Below are 19,738 nucleotides of genomic sequence, written 5' to 3'. Positions count from 1 at the left end.
TTTCAAGTCTCTTTATGGTCTGGATCCTAGTTATCTTAGTGCATTGATACCATTTTTTATTCCTTCTTGCTCTCTTTGCCCTTTTCAGTTTTTATTGGTAGCCCCCCGTCCTCCCTGTGCTCAATCTCGTTTTCGCTCTTTTGAACTTCTTGCCCCTCTTCACTGGAATGCCCAAAGTCTTCCTTACTCCAACATCCCTGAGTGATTGTTCTGTGAATTTTATTGTTAATTCATTTATATTGTACCGTTCCTCATCTTCTGTACAGCAATTTGGCTTAAGGCGCTCTTTAAAATACAAACAAAATACAAATATAATACTCAACACAGATGGTCCCATAAAGCGAGGGCTGTACTTTGCGGGAGATACTCGGACCAATATCTGCAACCCTCAGAGAGACAGATGTTTGTGAAAGCAGATCAGTTTTCAACAGACTTTGGTTTCTGATAACACTGGGTGAAGCAAGGAGAGCCCCCTCAGCTGGGTGCATGCAGCAGACCTCTCATTGGAACGGGAATGATCCTGTTCATGGCTGACGCAAGGCCTGTCTATATTGGCGATGTGGATCCAAGTGCAGCTGACTGCAGACAAAATCTGTATTAGCATCAGTGACATAGCCCACCAAAAATAAACATCTGTATTGAATAGGAGTCAAAAGAAATATAACAGAGAGATAATTACATTTAATAGTGACAGCTCAGTTTGCTTGTTATGTGATATATTTTGGCAGTTCAGTCTGGCAAGCCAGCATTGTGCATTTGGCCATAGCACATATTTCTAAAACATACCAAACCTGGGACGGACAGTGGAATGTAAGCATTCTCTCTACATTCCAACCATATTTCAGCTGAAATCTATTCATTAACATGCTATTACAAGGAACAAGCTTATGATATACTATGACAGTGTGGTGTGTGGTAGACATTAAAACATTCTGTGCTGCCTACTGAGCATCTAATACGTTTACCACTATTTTAAAAATAAACAAATGAACTTACTACATTAAGTGACATGATGATCATGAAATTGATGCAGACTCCAGTGCCGGATGTTGCAAACTGCCAATACTTCTTAATGAAATACCAATGGAGAGAGGCAAACTGCTCCATAGCAACCAGGCGATATACTACAACTGCAAACACTGCAGTAAGCACCAAAGAAATCTAAAATAAGCAAAACAAAGTCACATGATGGTTACACTTAATATATTTAACAATAGGTGTAAATATATTGTCGAGAAGTATTTTTTAAATTTTATTGACCCTATTAACAAAAAGTTACCCTCAACAAAGGCGATATCACATGCTTCTTATCGTTGGAAAACCGCAGTTGGACTGGGATTATACACAGTAATGAAACTCCATCCAGGTTTGCAGGAAGCTCTGTACATGGCCGATTTTACATCCCACCCAGAAATGTCCACCTGGCGGTCCTTGTAGGGGGATTGCCTTCTACAATGTCTTTACAGTAGAAGTTAGACTTTTAACTAAGTCCACTATGAAGAGCAGCAGAGCTGATACGGTTATTTGGAGGCGTTATCAACATTTAAACTAAAACGTGGAAAATAAATACATTGGGCCTCATTACACGGAAGGCGGTAAGGGTTTACGGGTACCGGTAATGCTACGGTGACCGTTAACCCTTACCGCCTTACTACGAGTTCCCTTTGCGGGACCTTGGTGCTAATTACGGTACCGCAATTTGCGGTACCGTAATTAGCGCCTTCCCCATTCCCATTATGCCCTATGGGGGCAAAAATGGGAATGGGTAAGGGCCTTGGTGAATGGGGAATTACCACCCCCCCTAACCTTGGAGTAGGGCGGTAATTCCGCCATCCACCAAGGCGGACACGGTAAAATACCGGCGGCAACCATGGCGCTAATAGCGATATGGTTACCGCCTACCGTGTAATGAGGCCCATTGTATTTACAATGTTTGGGAGAAAGGTCTTAAAATACAGCTGGAGATGAAAGCAGATCATTTGCCCCTTCAGCATGCCCACATACCAATAACATTGGAACTATAAATTAACATAACACATATATTCTTTGCCATCTTTTTCATACCTAAAGTAATTGGCAAAGTTCAAAGATACAAACATTCTGAGATGTGACATTCTGAGATGTGACAACAAAGAGTGATTCTTTATATGAATATGCCATTTTTCCCATTCGAGCCATGTAGCATGTTAACATCTGATCGTGCTCATGAACAACGAGGGTGTATTTCGATACATGACATCACACGACCTTTGACACCTGATGACATTGCATGAAGTGACATCACACCACACTTTACTGCAATGATGGTCCGGTTTTTAAACACTATTGGAAACAAATTTGAAACTGCTGCATGTTGAGAAGCCTTGTTCGGGCACTGGAAGAACAGAACATACCGAAATGCTACAAGCAGCGAGATTGATTAAATCAGAGGGGGCTTTTAAAGAAGAACCAGAGGGGTTGCACGCAGCAATGGCGTGCGCCCCCTTTTAATGTCCTTCATGATTCAACATGACTGGGCTGTAAATGCTGAAGCAAACGTGATACTATACCATAAAGAATATTCCTGAGACAGACACCATAAGGCGGCTGAGCTTGTCAGAGAAAGGTTGGAAGGGCTCTGGCTTTCCGCTGATTGGATTGACGCGCTCCACCTTGGAATATTTTGCTTCGAACTGAGGACGTAACTCTTCCTGTCAAGAGAGAGAGGGAGCAATGAATATTAAGTCATCGTCTGGGAGATGTGTAGCATTCGCAACAAAGCACAGGCGCGTGGACAGTACTCTTGTACCCCGGGACCACTGAGGTAGCAAGTACCTATTACTGAATGCATGCCGATTCCCTGCTTTAGAGCATTGCACCTGCAGACTGCGGGTAAGAAGCATGACAGCGGAGGATGGACAAGGTTCCATGCATATTCCTGATTCATAGAGGCATGCCCTCGAAACGAGGATCATCTGGCAACATTCCTCTGCCAGAAATCGAAACACCTAGGCTGAATTAGGAGGTGGACATCTTATAGTACCACTGTGAACACATGTACTGTCCACACGTGGTTCGGTGGCTATCTCCAGCACTCAAACCACATGGGGGCAGTGTGGCAATTGGCTACCTAGGTGTTGGGAAAGCACCATGCACTTAAATAAGCATAGTAGCGTTGGGCCCCAGCCAGTCGATCCACACCCGCACACAAATACCTGTTCAGATTCAAGGATTTGTGTGCAGAGAGCTGTGCAGCACATACTGTGACCTTGCATTCTGCAACTCTGGGCCTTTGAGAATCAGGCCAATTCTGGATACCAGCATCTAGAGAATGGTACTCTCAAAGCTGATGTCACTGTTTCAGAAACATATTGCTTGTCTCAATAAATAACCCTTTTTATTGGTGATAGTCGTGTGCATGATTACTAGTCGAGCAAATTACACTTTCGCTTTTCCCAGCAAGAATGCAAGAACAGTACATTTCCAAGCTTTGAACATAAACTAGAACACATGTTCTGGCGTTTCCACACAATGACAGCGCCACACTTGGTTTGGAAGGTATCAAACTCCAATTTTAAAATACTGAAACAAAGCTATTTATATCATAGTTCTCCAGTAGGAGGGCCCTGGGAGTTTGATACCTTCCAAACCAACTGTGGCGCTGCCATTGCGTGGAAACGCCAGAAAATATTTTGCAACCTCGCACAGGGGTTAGTGGTTCCTCCAAACTCACCTTTCACACCGACGCGACACCAGCAATTTGCTTACTTAATTAGGTTGCTTACTTAATTAGTTCGCAAAGCCTAAGAAGTTGACCCCAAAAAATCACCCAACTTTGTTTAAAGTAGAACACAACCTCATTACTATATGTTCTCTGTATAAAATCAAGTCACGTCAGCTCGACCAGAGGTTCTGTATCTATCCACCTGCAGCTGCATGCAACTGTTCCTCTGTGTGTTTCTTCCTTGCTGATAAGCAGAACCTAAGAGTGTTGACCCAGAAATAAAGAGGAAACCATCCGTACTGTGCTAACAGGCAACGAAACCCGAACGTTAAGATTTAAACCTGAATGGATACCTACCATGGTACATATGTAAATTTTATGATGCAAGACAATTGTAGCTGATCCAAAGTGCTTGGAGCCAAACTCAAAAGATGTATCTTCAAGCACTCATCATTATGCAGGCCCTTTGGATTGGTTCAGAAAATGGACATGATGCTTAATTTTGGAGATGTATATGCAAATGTATGCAGTTCCCTATTATAAGTCATTAGTGACAGAATATTCACATATTGCAGGCCGGAGTTCCTCCAGGTTCCCGGTCTAGTGGAAGGAATATTTTAAATCCCAAATGCTACAAATATCCAGCAGAAGGTCTCCTACAAGACATTTTAAAAATAATCACCATTTAACAATCAGACCTATTAGTGTTGCTGTTTTATTCTGCCATGCTGCCACCAAATTCTTCCCAAAATCACTCTACCACTTCATCATGGTCTTCAGCAAGATCTCTAACTCTGCTGCAAGCAAACCATCATTTCTCAGTGAGCCCACAACCAGACAGAAACAGGTTTTCAACAACAATGTTAATTACCAACTGACTACCGTCATGCATCCATATACAGTAACACGTGTGCATCTTCCAAATCCAGGCCCCTACAGAAAAAAGACCACACTAAAATGAAATATCTTGACATTAGACATCTATACCATCAAGTCTCACCCACACAGCTCCCCAATAACTTTGTGAACAAAGCAGAGCTAAGAACCATCAAACACGAACTCATAAATTCAAGATCTCTCGTGTTCATGTTCCCCCACTCCCTCATCCATTCTCTCTCTCTGCACTTGCACGTTCTGAATGCTCACAAAGCCTACTATCTTTTATTGTTATATTGACTTTTACTCCCATGTTTCCTCCCTGCTAACCCGTAGGCGCTTGGAAACACAATATATGTGTTGCATATGTGCCTTACAAATGCACAATAAATAAATATTTACATGTTCATGATACCTTAAAATAGGTCAAGACTTAAATCCAGACATAATCAAATCACAGCAAAATGGTTTGAAGATGTCACAGTTCAATAATCTTGTTCACTTCTACCTCCATTCAACACTAGTCTTCATTCTGTCCAACAAACCTTGAATCCAGTCATAAGGTTTATGGGCACAATCATAGTGGTCTTCGTACTTCTCTGAATTATGACTCACGTCCATGTAGCCCACTCAAAGCTCCAACAAATAAGGGTGCATGCATCACAAAGTGCATCTGAAATGTGTGCAGCCCCAATATAAACCGTACTTGGAAACTGGCCCCTTGCACAACATCAGTGGGCTCTAAGCACCTGACATTTGCTTTGCCTCCAACACATTGATGTACAACTGAGATAATATGCAATCAAAATTCGTCTGAACCACTTACGGGTTCATAGTAAAGTATTTGATTTTTCTACAGAATTATCAGATGGAGAAATTAATATTGTTGCATACGATATACAACTATTCCACCAATATCCATTTTTCGGTCCATTACAACATGTCTTTCCATGTTAAGGAGGTTGAGTGAGAAAGCAGACATCTTAATTAGATGCCACAGAAGGCCTAGCCAATATCATAAAAGCTGCTGAGATAAATAGTAAGTGAAGCAGTCAAATGGTGCATTAAATCGAGAAAAATATTCACAACAATTCGAAGTGGCAGGTTTTGTTTAGGTTCCCTTGAAAAGATTACACTTTTAAGGCATTCACTAAATGTGTAGCACGAACAATGGATATTTGCAAACCTCTGGTAGTCAATGTAATTAAAGAAGAAGATTGTCCCACGTATATTACTGATTTAAAATTAATTAGACGTGCAGAATGAAACAGCTAAAGAAAAGACCAATCACTGAATCAGTATTGTCGAGAGCTTTAATATATTCTCCCTTGTGTATAGTGAGTGAGTATGTGGGTGGGCTTCATTTATATTCCATGCACGGAGAGATAAACTATTTATGTTGTTCATCACTACAGAGGAAGGGGAATTTTGAGGAGATTTCAATTAAAAATAATTAGTTTTAGTCTGATGGCAGTGGGGACCCCCGATGCCAAATGCCTGCTTCCACAAGTTGAGCATTTAGAACTAGGGACAGTAAGGATGACAGTATTGGATACTACTAGAGCTGTGTTGGGTGACAGTTGACAATTGCTTCAGTAAGGTGGGAAAGAAGGTCCCATCAGGCCTTTATAGGTATGGCATAGCACCTGGAACAAGATGTGTTTGACTTCCAGTCAATAAATCAACATTGAGGTAGCAGAGATATAGCAACGTTATCATTTTCCAAGGGCTAGTCTAACAGTTGCATTTTGAGCTAGCAGAAAATGATCGAGAGATGGTGCTGGGCCAGATTATAAGGTGTTACAGTAATCAATGTGGAAGTTAATGAGAGAATTGATGGCAAAAGCTCTGAGTTTAGTTTCCACGAAAGGGAGACTATTCTTTAGTCGTCTGATATTTAAAATATTCATGAGGAAGCTTACATTTGAACTGTGGGGTGTTGGGGTGGGATGTTTGCAAGAAACAATGTTATAGGTGTATGGAAAAAGCAGTTGTATCGAATCGCCTTAGGTCTCAAGAAGATGAGTTCCGTTTTGATTTGATTAAGTTGGATCCACATTTAGGCCATTCAAGATTTAATGTCATCAAGACAGTGCAAGACAGTCAAAAGGGACATTTAGTCTTGTTAGTTGGAATTGGAGAATTGAAATTAGTGTTAGTGATCATCAGCATATGGCTGATACTGGATCTGATGTTTTTGATTACTCTGACAAGAGAAAGGAAATAGAGAATAAACTGAAGGGTCACAGAGAGTATCATTGAGGCACACCGCATGTGACAGGGTCTATAACAAACCAGATGACGCCAGACTCTACCTTTTGCGATATCTCTGACAAAAAGGTGCTCCAATTGTCGGCCACAGGGAAGAGATAGATTTCCTCTTTGATACGTTCCAGTAAAATCCTGTGGTCCACCTTATCAAATTCAACAGATCGGTCCAGCAGGCAGATAGTGAAACCAGTTTATCATTTGCAACAGCAAGAGCAATGTCCCAAACTATCAAAAAGACAATTTCCATTTCAGGCTTGGGACAAAACCAGATTGATAATGGTAAAGGAAGTATTTGGTAGTAGTAATGTTGAGGTGGGCATTGGCAGTGTTCTTCACTAGTTTTTAGACTTCAGGACGAATAGCAATTTGTCAATAGTTAGTAGGATGTTCCGGGTTAAGAGTAGACATTTTGCAGAAGAGGACCGATGACAGCGTGCAATATATGGGAATACGCCTTCAGAGAATTCCCCGAAAATGTAAGAAGTGATTGGTTTGTCAACAGAATTAGTATTTTTTAAGGTAAGTAAGCGAAGTTCCATATCTTGGAATTGATTGAGTCAATTAACTCTTCTGGTATGCATAATCTAAATGATATCTCTACTCATACTGTCCACAAAAGGGTGGATATTTGGTGCTCTGTTTTTTATCCACTTGTTAATACATGAATACTAAGGCAACATATCCCTAAGGTGCATAGTTATTCCTACCCATACATATTGTCTTTACTCTGGGCCCTCAAACTACAATATGATCACAATACTCAATTTGGCGGATATGTATTGCCACACATTTTATTTACAAAAATAAATTGGTGTGACATTGAAACACATGAGTCCAGGTATCAGACAAGATTTTGGAAAACATAGCCTGAAATAGACACTTTTATAGTGTACAGTTATGAGATATATTACATAGTGATACATGGATAAAAGAACATTATGGCATGACGGGACATTTGACACAATAAACAAACTCACAAAATGGGTTACAAAAAGTGTGTATGCTTGGACCACTTTTATTCTACCTATATGTGTCAGATTTCCCATACGCATTAAAGATTGCATAAGCCTTTCACCTTAAATGTTATAATGTATGTATGTAGATAGTTCTATTATGCTCAACTTGACTTAATTTGGCCTGAAATGCTCTTTGAAGGTATTTACAAAACACTAGCTGCACCCAGTGTATCACACACAGATCTCTCTCCCTCTCTTGATAACTCCCTCTCTGTCGTGATCTCTCTCTCTAAATCTCCCTCTCTCAATCTATATGCTCTCTCTCAATCTCTATTGACATCTCTCGCTCTCTCACTATATATATATATATGTATATATATATATATATATATATATATATATATATATATATATATATATATATCTTGATATCTTTCTCTCTCTCACCATATCTTTCGCCCGCTCTCTCTTAATATTTCTCTCAATATCTCCCTCTCTCTTTCTCTCTCTGTCTCTCTCTCAATATCTCTCTCTCTCTCAATATTTTTCTCTCTGTCCCTCTCTCAGTGACAGTCACATTATCAGGTATGTGCTTGCTAGATCTACTACAGTTGCTGCTGTCATCAACATTACTAAAGAAAAAACACATATTTTGAAGCAGATGGGAGGGTTCAGTGTTTTATTTCTGGTAAAATTAGAATGAGAGCAGTAATGATAGATGCATCCCATTAGTGGGGACCAACCTGGTGTTTAAAGATGTAAATTGTCATTGCATGTGTCCTGCAGGACATATATCGATAAAAATGCAGGTCTTTAGATGGCTTCGCAGGGGTGCTGGGATTATGATAGACCGATAGACCTTGTGTGGAACTACAGTATAGAGCTGTAGCAGTTAAAAACATTTTTTATTATGTGTTAGTGTTTCAGCATAGTGTTACAAAAGAGTTGATTTCACAGCACTACCAACCAATCAGTGGTCAGCACACACAATTAAGCATTCCTATAGAGCTCACAGATGAAACACATCATTTGTTTGAATTTCACCACAATCCTTTCCAAGAAGGAAGGACTTTTTGAGAGATACAATGGTGCATAGTCGTAGCAGAAAAAGTGAAAAGGGAAATGATTTAATCTTAGAAACATTGCAAACTAGCCTAAAACAATGTTACATTATGTTAGGTTATAGCATTTTATGTTATGTTATGGTATGATAAAGGGCTTTTAAAATGCAGCAAATCCCCATCATGCAAGTTTCAGAGTGCCAGATTTGTCCAGAACAAATGTGGCATATCCTTCAGAGTATCCAGATAAAAGGATGTTAGGAATAATTCTGAATGATGCACATTACATGGGCAATGCAATGAGAACAGGAGAGTGATTCTAATAATCTGGATCCATGTGGATCCTTCGAGGAGACCATGCTTCAGCGATGAAGAAGATACAATATATGTATACTTAGATTTAGTTCAAACTCAAATATCCATCTGAGACAAGTTCAGGGGGCATTATTTATTTTATGCCCATACAGTGTTTGGTTGCTTGATGTGCTCACGAACTGCTCAGACTGCCTACTTGTGCCAGTAGAGGCCTCTGACCCGTTAACATACCACTGTTAGTCCAATCTCGAATGGCAATTTCAGGAGAACTCTGAGGCTTGCACCAGGTGTTGCTTGCCATCAATAGAACATATGTAAGATGGAATGTTGTTGGAGAACATAAAGGGTATAAGGGGATGTGATGTTCTGCTGGTTGCATGCCAGGACATGCTTCAAGCCAGGCAATACAAATAGGGCACATTCAGCCTCATTAAGAATTGGCCGGTCCAGAAGTAAGGTGCCGGTAACAACGTATACTGGCACCTTTCCAGACTGGCCAACTTAAAGTCTGCCCGTAGGGGCTCTCATCTACTGGCAGGCTTGATGGTAAATCAGGGCCCTACCAGCAGATAAATGCCTGAATAAGCGGCACTATTAATTACGGTGCCAGTGATTCGGGCAACCCCATGTCTTTACTAGTGTTGAAGGTGGCCTCCCTATTATACATTCTTTGCTCAGTGATGGGATTCTGTCATTTATTCCTGTTGATATGGAATTGTGGTACATTGAGTGGAGAGCCTTTTTGTGAAGCTATTCACCTCTTGTGTTCATTGTGCATTGCAACTTTGGTTACATCTTTGTGCAAAGGTACTGTTTCATCTGTAAATAGGTTCATGTACTTAAAGTGTAGAATGGTATGATGTCAAGTGATCCAGTAGAATGTTATTACTTGAGTCTGCTGTTATTAGAGCCAGTTGAGAGAATCAATTGAAGGAGGAGGCCACAGTCTTACCAAGATAATAGAATAAACTTCTTATGAAACCTTTTCGAGTATCATTAATGTATTCATAATACTGGCGACCATCCCCTGCCCCACACTGCGGTGGAGAAGGGCAGTGAGAGGATCAAGAACCCATAAGTGCCTTGCTTAATTAAGTGGCTTGTTTTGACTAGCTTGCACTCCTTGCATGTCAATCTGTCTACAGGTGTGGGTGACTAGATTGGCCAGATTAAAACGTATTAATGGAAAGCTTCATGAGACACAACCTGCTTGGGTGGACTCCAGGAGGAATACGTTTGCATGAAGAGCTTATCAGGAGAGACTGGGGTGCCCACGAGGCCATGAATGCTTATAATTACCAGTGAATGGTTTCTAAGTTCGGGATCGGGATTCAAACCTGTGTTGCGCTGTGTTGTCTTGCTTCCAAGACAAATGCATTGCCCATCAGCTATCCTTCCTCCCCTTATCTTTGTGTGTGGTTATATCAGGAATCAGCCAATGAAGGGTGCTGTAAGTACGACTTCAGAAGACATTGGATATTGTCTATACCTACAGGACCAGCGTCATTCAGCTTGCCCAACTGTTGGTTATACAAATTTTGGCATTTAGGTGCAAGGTGCTTTGCACTGTATGTTACACTCTGCGTGTACTATCAAGGAACAGACTTGCCAGAGGGTCGGAAAACACAGGAGTTTCCCTTCTGTGATCACGCTCATGCCAGGATGTGTGATGTCCAGTGGACTTCCTGTTTTCCTGTGCTTGTTTTAGTTTTTTTTAAAGGGGAGACATTTCTTTGTTTTTGTTTTTTCTTTATCTTGTTCTCCTCCATGATAAAAGGTGAATTTCCTACAGTGAATTTTAAGTGAACTCAGGTAAACTCCATCTCATGAGTTTCAGCCATTTGTTGGCGTTTACCAAGTATTTTGATTGATTCCTCTCCCACATCTGTTTCTTGGTGTGTGTGTTGTTATGTCTAACATTCCATGGCTAGCACTGTTTTTACCACAACCTGTAGAACCTTTGATAAAAAGGAAAGAGTGGAAGGAAGATTTTATGACATTAAAACGAGCAGTGTATGATGCAAATTATGCTATTGATAGAAAGTATGCACTACTGTATCATTGTCTCTAGGCCATGCAGGGAAAGAGGTATTTAAGAGGCTCCCAGAACCTGTTCAGCCTCCTGATGCTAGCAGCTGGAACCGTTTTGATGTAAGTATTGTTAAACTCAACAAGCATTATGAGGTTGCAGAGAATAAGATCTTGGCAAGGCATAATTTTGACACGAGAGAGCAAAAGATTGGGGAGACGGTAGAGCACTATGTTACTGCTCAAAGGGGATAGCAGCCAAGTGCCAATACTGCACACATTGTTACGACAGACATAGAAATGACCAATTAATGATCAGATGTTCTGATGACAAGACAAGGAAAGAATTGTGGAAGGAAAGTGATGCCAACTTAGACAGGACAATTGAAATTGCAAAACAAGTGGAGCACACTGCCATCTGTATTAAGCAACTAAGTGCAGAAAATGATAAAAGATGACAGGGAGAAGGGTGCCACAGGTGTGAGTGGTTTTTCGTCTTCCAAGGGGCAAGGTCAAGGTGGGAGGAAGAATGACAGAAATGTTGATGCTATGAGAACAAGAAAGAAAGAGAGTTGGGAACCAAGAAATGAAGTGGGCCAACCAGGTAAACACATATTTGGGCTACAACAGAAGAGATACTTTAGGTGTGGGAGCAGTCAAAACTTTGTCAGCTCCAAAGAGTGTACAACTGTGTACGTGGAATGTCGTATTTCTGGAGTTAGGGGATATTTGGCTAAATGCTGCAGGATGTCAAAAAAGATTGGAAATATACAAGAGAATGGGTGTGAGGACCAATAATCAGACTCTGAGTACTATGGAGGGCTAAGAGTGATTCAGGTGGTCAATGCTGTAATAGGTATAAAGTTCAGGATACCCAGGGAATTTGTCACTGTCACTGAAGTCAAGATAGTAATGTTTATTGATAACATTGCTGATTATGATTTTATTTGGAAAAATACTTGGGAGTCAGAATTTAAATGCTGTGTTTTGAGAGATGCGAGCATATAAGCTAGTGCTTATGGGTGGAATCTCATTCACATAATTGGGGAATTGCAAGTTCAGGTCAAATTTCAGGGCAGGAGTTCCAGACATAAGGTGAATGTGACCAGTGTAGGCAGGGATCTACTTTCATGGAATAGTCAAGCTGCATTAGTGTTAAGATGGATTTCTGAACTCTCTCCTGGAGGGGCAGGGGTTCAAAAGGCCAGCCTAGTTTCTTGGAACAGGGTAACCTCTGGACAAGCCAGACCAATCAGGGTAGCGATGGCAGCGGTCAAGACTAGGTCTCAAGAGGGGTGAGGGTGACTGAAAGCCCGCAATGAGCACACAATGCAAGGACGCTTACAAATTACTCCAGACAGGTGTTATATTAAAAATATAGACACATTTATTACAAGACCTTTGTAACATCGACCATAATAAAGAATCACAGTAAAACTCCAGTAAACCAACACATCACAATCAATACAGTTATATATACAAGACCGAGGGGTCTAAAGAATTAGAAGCATGAAATATGCAAACCACCTAGATGGGGAGGAAAACAGGCAGTGCAAGTACTCGTTAGACCCAACTAGAAGGAAGTCAGAGCCCTACGAAGAGTGGAGCCTTGTGCTCAAAAGTACCTGCACACGCGGGTGCCAACGGGCAAAGGAGAGACTCTTCAGGGAAATCAGGCAGTTCAGAAAAGTGGACGAAAAGGTGGTGAACAAATCCCTGTGACTCAGGCAAGGCCTCCACTTGGGGGCAGAAGCAAGGCGCGAGTGCGGGAAAGGGTTGCTGTTTACAACAGTGATGGAAAGCCACAGGCTCCTGCGGGAGGGTGACCGGTTAGGGTATTGACTACTCACCGGTCCTTGATGCAGGCAGACCCAGGCTTCTCCAGTTCAGTTTCGGTACTGGCAGGTTCAGATGCGATCAGCAGGATGTCTCGACACCATGTAGATTCTGCAACAGCAGGAGTCAGGGTCGAGGGTGTCCCAAATGAAGCAAACACGCACAGATTGTTACCACAGCAGGGCAACTCAGCAACCACGTGTATTCCGGTCCCAAAGCACACGTCTCACTTCAGACATGGGAACGCCAAGTGTACGAATCGTGTAAGAGCGCCAGACGTCGGTGACAGAGCAAGATTCCTGTGTAGGCTGGTCAGTCCACTGGATTCCCAGGGACGCTTCCGAAGGCTTACGTACAGATTTTGGTGAAGATGCCGAGAATAGTTGTTCCCACTATTCTAAAGGGTCGAAGCGCCTTTGCAGACCTTCTCGTTCGATCAGAGGCTGAGTGGTCTTGCAGGACGACAGCAGTGCAGGGTGCCAAACCTTTGTGAGAACTCAGGAGGTCGACATAATAGTGGTGTTTTCAGCCTCCTCTTATCCAAAATTCCCTTCGCGCCAAAACGGAGAGGGCCCAATGGGAGATCCGCTCACAAACACTCACACCATACGTGGACCTATCACGGACCACGGTGGTCCCAGGCATTCAGGACATTCTAGACTCTCTGGCACCCAGGATGTGTATTGGGAACAGACATCCCAGCCCACATCCTGGAGGCACACACAAGGCATGCAGAAGCCCTCGGAAGCGTTGTGTTTCGCGGGAAAGTGCATGACCAAATAAGGACTGCCCTGGATCGGCTCGACCTGGGTGAAGGTGAAGGGGCAAGACGGTCAGTGGACAGGACAACGAACCTCGTGGCATGGCCATTTTGGAGCCAGGCCACTCATTTGTGCCAAACACGGTAAGCGCGGATAACATGGCGAAAAAGGGTTCAAAACACAAGATAAACGATAGGTGCCACCAGTCCCGTCCGTGACACACTTGTACATTTCATAATAAGTCCAGCGAGAGTTTCTAGGGCCTTTGGAATGACTAGAGACCTAAGAGTGTGGTAATGAAAGCTACGGTGCGCTCTTGTTTCATGTTGCTCAAAAGATGCAACATGAGGAAAGGACTAAGGGAAACAAAGTCTCCCAGTACTGACTGTCTTAAGGGCATGTCAGTTTCCCCGTACGAATTGAGCAAAAGCCCAGAGGAGTGCGGCGTAAGGCTGCGCTTCTCTGGCAAAGTCTAGATCAGGGTGTAAAACAACAGCAAAAAGTTTGGGGGTTGCCACATGGAAGGAAAATGACCTACAATTATGAAATCTTTCCTAACATTTAGGCATCAAATTTGACCCCAATGCTGAGCACCCAGTATATACTTCAGTAGTGAACAGGGCTGCTGAGAGTAGGAGACAGGCTGGTAAAGGACATGCTGAGAATGAGATCACAGGTTTTGCAGTAAACAAAGAGATTTCCGCATGGGTGCCGTAGATTATCGCCAAAAAAGTTGGATGCTTAAAGTGTTGTATGCACAAAATCAGGCTGATAATGTATTCCATTCCCAGTGTGGTGAAAGTGAGAACTGTTCTTTTATTCCTCTGGAAAGGTGTGGAAAGTGAACTTGATCGAATGGTAAAGAAAGGTGTAATTAAACCAGTGGAATTGTAAGAGTGGGTGAGTCCTTTTTGTGAGCGAGGAAGGCTAATGGGTTTGTGAGACTTTGCATTGATTTGAGAGGTCTAAAGAAGAACATGATTGCAGAGAGGTTTCCCCTGCCCAAGATAGATGCGCTGATTCTGGACTTGTCTGGGGCTAAGGTGTTTTCACTCCTTGATTTGAGATCAGCTTACCATCAGATGCCACTACACCCATCATCAATGCATCTCACTGACTTCATTAAACACGTAGGGATGTTCAGGTGTGTGTGCATGCCATTTAGGTGGTATTGGCTGTGATAGTGTTCCAAAGAGTCATGCATCCCTTCCAGGTGACTTGTCAAGAGTCAAGTGTTCAAGAAGATATTTTAATTTGGGGAAGTGATGCTAGGGAGCATGATGAGAGATTTAGAATATTTTGGAAAGGCTTGGTGAATTAGGTCTGACATTAGTGCTTGGGAAGTGTCGATTCCACCAGAGTGAGGTGGAATACCTTGGGCACAGATTGTCTGGAGAAGGAGTCAAAAGAAAGAAACCGCTACTAAAGCGATAGCGGACATGCCAGCTCCAAAGAATAATTTGGAACTGTCATCATTTCTTGGGTTGGTTGAGTATTATGACAAGCTTCTGAGAGGTTTAGCCAGCAAAACCCATGCGCTTAGAAAACCTATCAGTTTGAATGGACGTCTGAGTGTGCAGAAGAATTTAAGTCAGTGAAGGATCAATTGGTTATTGCACCATTATTGAGGGAGTTCAAGAGTGAATTGAAGACCATTGTTTACACTGATGAAAGTGAGCTCTGTCTTGGTGCAGTCCTGATGCAGGAAGATCTCACAGGGAACATGAGCACAGTAGCATTTGCATCCAGGACACTTAAAGATGTTGAAAAAAGTATTTAGTTATTGAACAGGAGGGTCTGGCAGTATTGCAGGCAGTTATGAAGTTTAAAGTATATTTGTTTGGGAGGCCTTTTCTCCTGAGGACTTACCATAAAGCTTTGGCAAACATCTTCAATAAAGGAGGATTGCACAGTGTTTCCAGAGAAACTGTGACATGAGTCACCAAGCTGCAAGGTTTGGATTTTAGTGGAACATGTGGAAGAGAGGAAGAATGTGGTGGCTGATGGACTTTCGCGTAATGCCCTGGTGGAGAAAGACAGTGATATGGCAGAAGATTTTGATGGAAAGTACAAAGAGATCTTTGCGGTGGAAGAATGTCTGGAAGAGGTTAAATGGGTTGATGCTTGCAACAGTGATGGGGCTTATCAACTGGTGAAGTGTCTCATCAAAGGAAATTGGCGTTGTGATCAAGAGTCAGCTGGTCAAGGTGATCAATTGGATCTTAGGAGTTTTACCAGAGCCAGAATGTAGTTTTTCATGAGAGATAACTTGGTCTACAGAGGGAAACAGCTATTGATCTGTGCTGGCATCAGAGAAACAGTGATTAATTTGGGTCCCAGGTCTCACATGGAAATCTCAAGGACCAAATGAGTTGTTACATCAGAATTTTGGTGGCTACGGATGGATGCATAGAGCATGCCGTGAAGAGTTCCAATATTTGTAGAGAGAGTGTCAAAGTGGTAAAGATCAGGGGAGCTCACATGGTAGTGCCAAATTTGTCAAGGGTGCTTTGGAAGGCAGTGACTGTTGACCTGTTGGGGCCATTGAAGTTAACAGGGGGAAGGGACAGCTATGTGGTGGTGGTTGTGGATTTATTATTGCAGCAGCCATATGTAGGCATCTTGAGGGTGATTACCACTTCCAAGGTTGTTGAGTTTTTGTAGGAGGTGTTTTTGTAGGAAGGTTTGCCCACAAGTCTGGTTAGTGACAACAGGCCCCAGTTTACATCTCTGGAGTTTGAGTCATGGCTTAAGTCACTAGGTATAAAGCACAAAAATACTTCCTTGTACCACCCCCAATCCAATGGTAGTGTTAAGAGGTTAAATAGAACCATAGTGGATGGTGTGCGAATGGCTGTTCCGAATGGTGTGCACTGGAAGAAATAATTCATACAAAGAGTCTTTCAGTACAGGATCACGCCTCGTGGAACAAAAGGAGTACTTCCTTTGGAACTTTTCATGGGTAGGAAACCCAACACTCCTTGTACACCAGGTTGGCTGGCAAAGTCTAGAATGGTCAGTGTCGACTCTGAGGTGCTAATGGATCCCATAAGGGGGTGCGGCGAAGCAGCCAATGGCAGGTATGATGAGAGGAGGGGTGGGAAGTTTGTAAAGTTTGAGAGAGGTGACAAAGTGAAGGTCTTGTTGGGAAGGAGGGGAAGAAAGTGTAATGTAAGATTGTTGCTGGTTAAGGTAGTACAGGAAGATTATGGGAACAGTTTAAAGGTGTGTGGTGGTGAATTGTGAAACAAAGAAAGAAGTGCAAAATATGCATAATAGTTGACATTTCAAGTTGGGTGCCCTAAAAGAGGAGGTGTGTTGAGAAGCTGTTCACCTCTTGTGTTCATTGTTCTTTGTAACTTTGGTTACTTTCTTTGCACCTAGTTACTGTTTCATCTGTAAATAGGTTCATGTTCTTAGAGTGTAGAATGTTATGATGTCAAGTAATTCAGTAGAATGTTATTTCTTGGGTCTGCTGCTACTAGAGCCAAATGGGGGAATCCATTGAAGGAGGAGGCTGCAGTGTTAATAAGATACTGGAATAAACTTCTTATGGAACCTCTACGAGTATCAGTCTTCATTCTAAATATCCCTGTCTTTTGATGTAAGCTGTGTGCTATGTGTGTCAAGCAAACAAGCATTTTAGTTGGTTTGGCAGGCCAATGGTCATGTTTCTGTCTGCAAGTGAACAGTAGGTAACATACATTCGACAGTTGTCTTGCATGGTGCTCTGAGAGTGTAGGTTTCCTACTGATGTTCCTCTGAGTCAAGCTTAGTGCAAGGGTGATGTCATTTTTTGAAGGTTAGTGGCTGTGGAGTCATGGTGATTTGGGGCACACCTTGGTAGTGCATGTACTGTGAGGCAGGGGAGTGGCTACAGAGTAATTTGGTAATGTGCAGATTAATAGAAGTACAGGGACTAAGAATAGTGGCAGTAGGTGCAATATACATAAGGAGTGCTCAGAATGGCAGAAGTAAAGGGACAGGGAATAGTGGGTGTAGGTGGAAGTAATGGTAATTACTTGTGTGAAATTATTAATCACTGTTTGAACGTTGGCGTGTCCGATGACACAGTTCTTATTGTGCACACTTCTCCGGAAGCATGACCTTGGTTTGTACTGGAGGAGTTTTGTGGGCATATCTGACACAAAACTATATTCTTTGCACTGCACTTTTCAACATGGGTATATTTCTGTGAACCAGCTCTCCACGCTGTGCATTTGCATACTGTCACAATATAGCATGTATTTTGTGGATTTTATTTTAAATTAGGCCCTTTCTCTGCGCACAAATAAACCATTCCAAAATATATGCAAGAACACGTATACCAATACTGAAAATAATCCAATACGTTTCTTAAGAAATGGCAGAGGGTTTGTAAAAGAAAACGTTAATGCATGGATTGGGTTTCTGGAACTTAAATATCTAAAGTGCAATCTGAAAATTAGGAATGACCTATTTTATAACATTTTCATGAAGGTAATTTTCTATGAGGTTGCTGAGATGTTTTATAAACCAAAGTGCCTGTGTGCCTCCACAGAGAGGACCAACTAATCGGCTTGAAAACTGCTATTCCCTGCCAACAGAATAATTTGTTCTTAGCATTTTATAATGATTTCATTTTGAAATCTGGATTGTCCCCTTTTTCCTCCATTTCACTAAATCTCATTGGGTATGAAGGTTTGTGGGATTCTTTAGGATATCAAACAGGTTTGCTGGCTTGAAAGGTGGGTTTGGAATGAAAATCTGTAGAATTATCAATAATGCCTTGTGATCATTAGAAACCCTTCTAAATGTATTCTTAATATTTAAGGTTATCAGCAACCCAATACAAGGAAAACAACTATGGCATTATTGAACCCAGAGCAAAGGTGTACAGAGCCCTCCTGCACAAGTCTGTAAACATGCTCTGGGATATGTGAGTGATGCCAGTCCAAACCATTGCTTATGGTGTCAGACCTTGTGCATTAATTACATATACTGACCAGATTTTTTTTTGTTAAAGTTAAATGTTTTATTGGTTTTACAAATCAAACCTTTAACATCAACATCAATATTGTCACATTCCTTATTTAAATAACACATCATATCCTGAAGCAAATCAAAATAAAATTGAATTACATTGAGTTGTGGAAACCCTCCATTGATTAAAATAAATTCTCACTTACCTTTAACCACAAAGTCCACTAACTTTATAGTTGCTAAAACGAGACTGGTTCTTTCTCCTAAGAGAACCCTTTCCCACCACTTTTCAGCCGATAAATACGATATTTGGCCAACATGGGCCTCTAAGAATCTTGGACTTCCCGTATGTCTAGGATATTCAGCCTACATCTAAGCAAGAGGTCTCTAAAATAAACCAATGAACATTTTTTAAGATAGATTGGCAGTTGGTTCAGCCCCCTTTGCGCCATACCTAGAATTGGTCTCATTTTATCTTTACCCCTATTCTCAATAGTTTCAATCCAGTCTAACTCCTGTATTTTCTTTTTCACTTTTACTGGATTTGAGGCTAGTTATCTCAATTCAATATCCATCCTTGTCTACCAGGATACTCTTCACTTTCATTATTCACCTGCACAGACTTCCTTCTTGTATCACCTTTTGTGGGTCCGAAATAGAAAGGGATTTTCAGTTGGCTCCAAGGTAAATTTTCTATATAGTACTATCATTTTCCATAGGACCATCAAACCAAAGATTGTAACCACAATTCATATCGAATGGAGACCATTGGTAACAAAGTTGGCAATCTCAACATTTTCTTGCCAAAAAATCCCCCCAATAGTTCCCAGGCTTTCCACGCTAGATTTAACGTTGCTTCCCACCATAGGTTAAGATCTAAACAACTTTTTGGCGTTAAAATGAGATATGCGGTATGATAAAAAATGTACCACACCATCTGTGAAGTGCTGCCCCCTGTGATCTTAACTT

At 41.7% G+C, this 19,738-nt stretch overlaps 1 protein-coding gene across 1 annotated transcript in view; it reads right to left on the bottom strand.

The window, feature by feature from the left end:
* Window positions 1-19,738, bottom strand: part of ANO3 (anoctamin 3) — a 2,087,603-nt gene that overhangs the window by 359,327 nt on the left and 1,708,538 nt on the right. Inside the window, exons 15-16 of the mRNA XM_069623502.1 lie at window positions 2,550-2,690; window positions 997-1,161 (exon numbers count right to left, since the gene is read on the bottom strand). Of these exons, the coding sequence (XP_069479603.1) occupies window positions 997-1,161; window positions 2,550-2,690 (306 nt within the window). The remainder of the gene's footprint in view (window positions 1-996; window positions 1,162-2,549; window positions 2,691-19,738) is intronic.

Source organism: Ambystoma mexicanum, chromosome 11, assembly GCF_040938575.1.
Source record: "Ambystoma mexicanum isolate Mex_15411 chromosome 11, UKY_AmexF1_1, whole genome shotgun sequence".
NCBI lineage: Eukaryota > Metazoa > Chordata > Amphibia > Caudata > Ambystomatidae > Ambystoma > Ambystoma mexicanum.
This window is presented reverse-complemented; position numbering and strand designations above follow the sequence as displayed.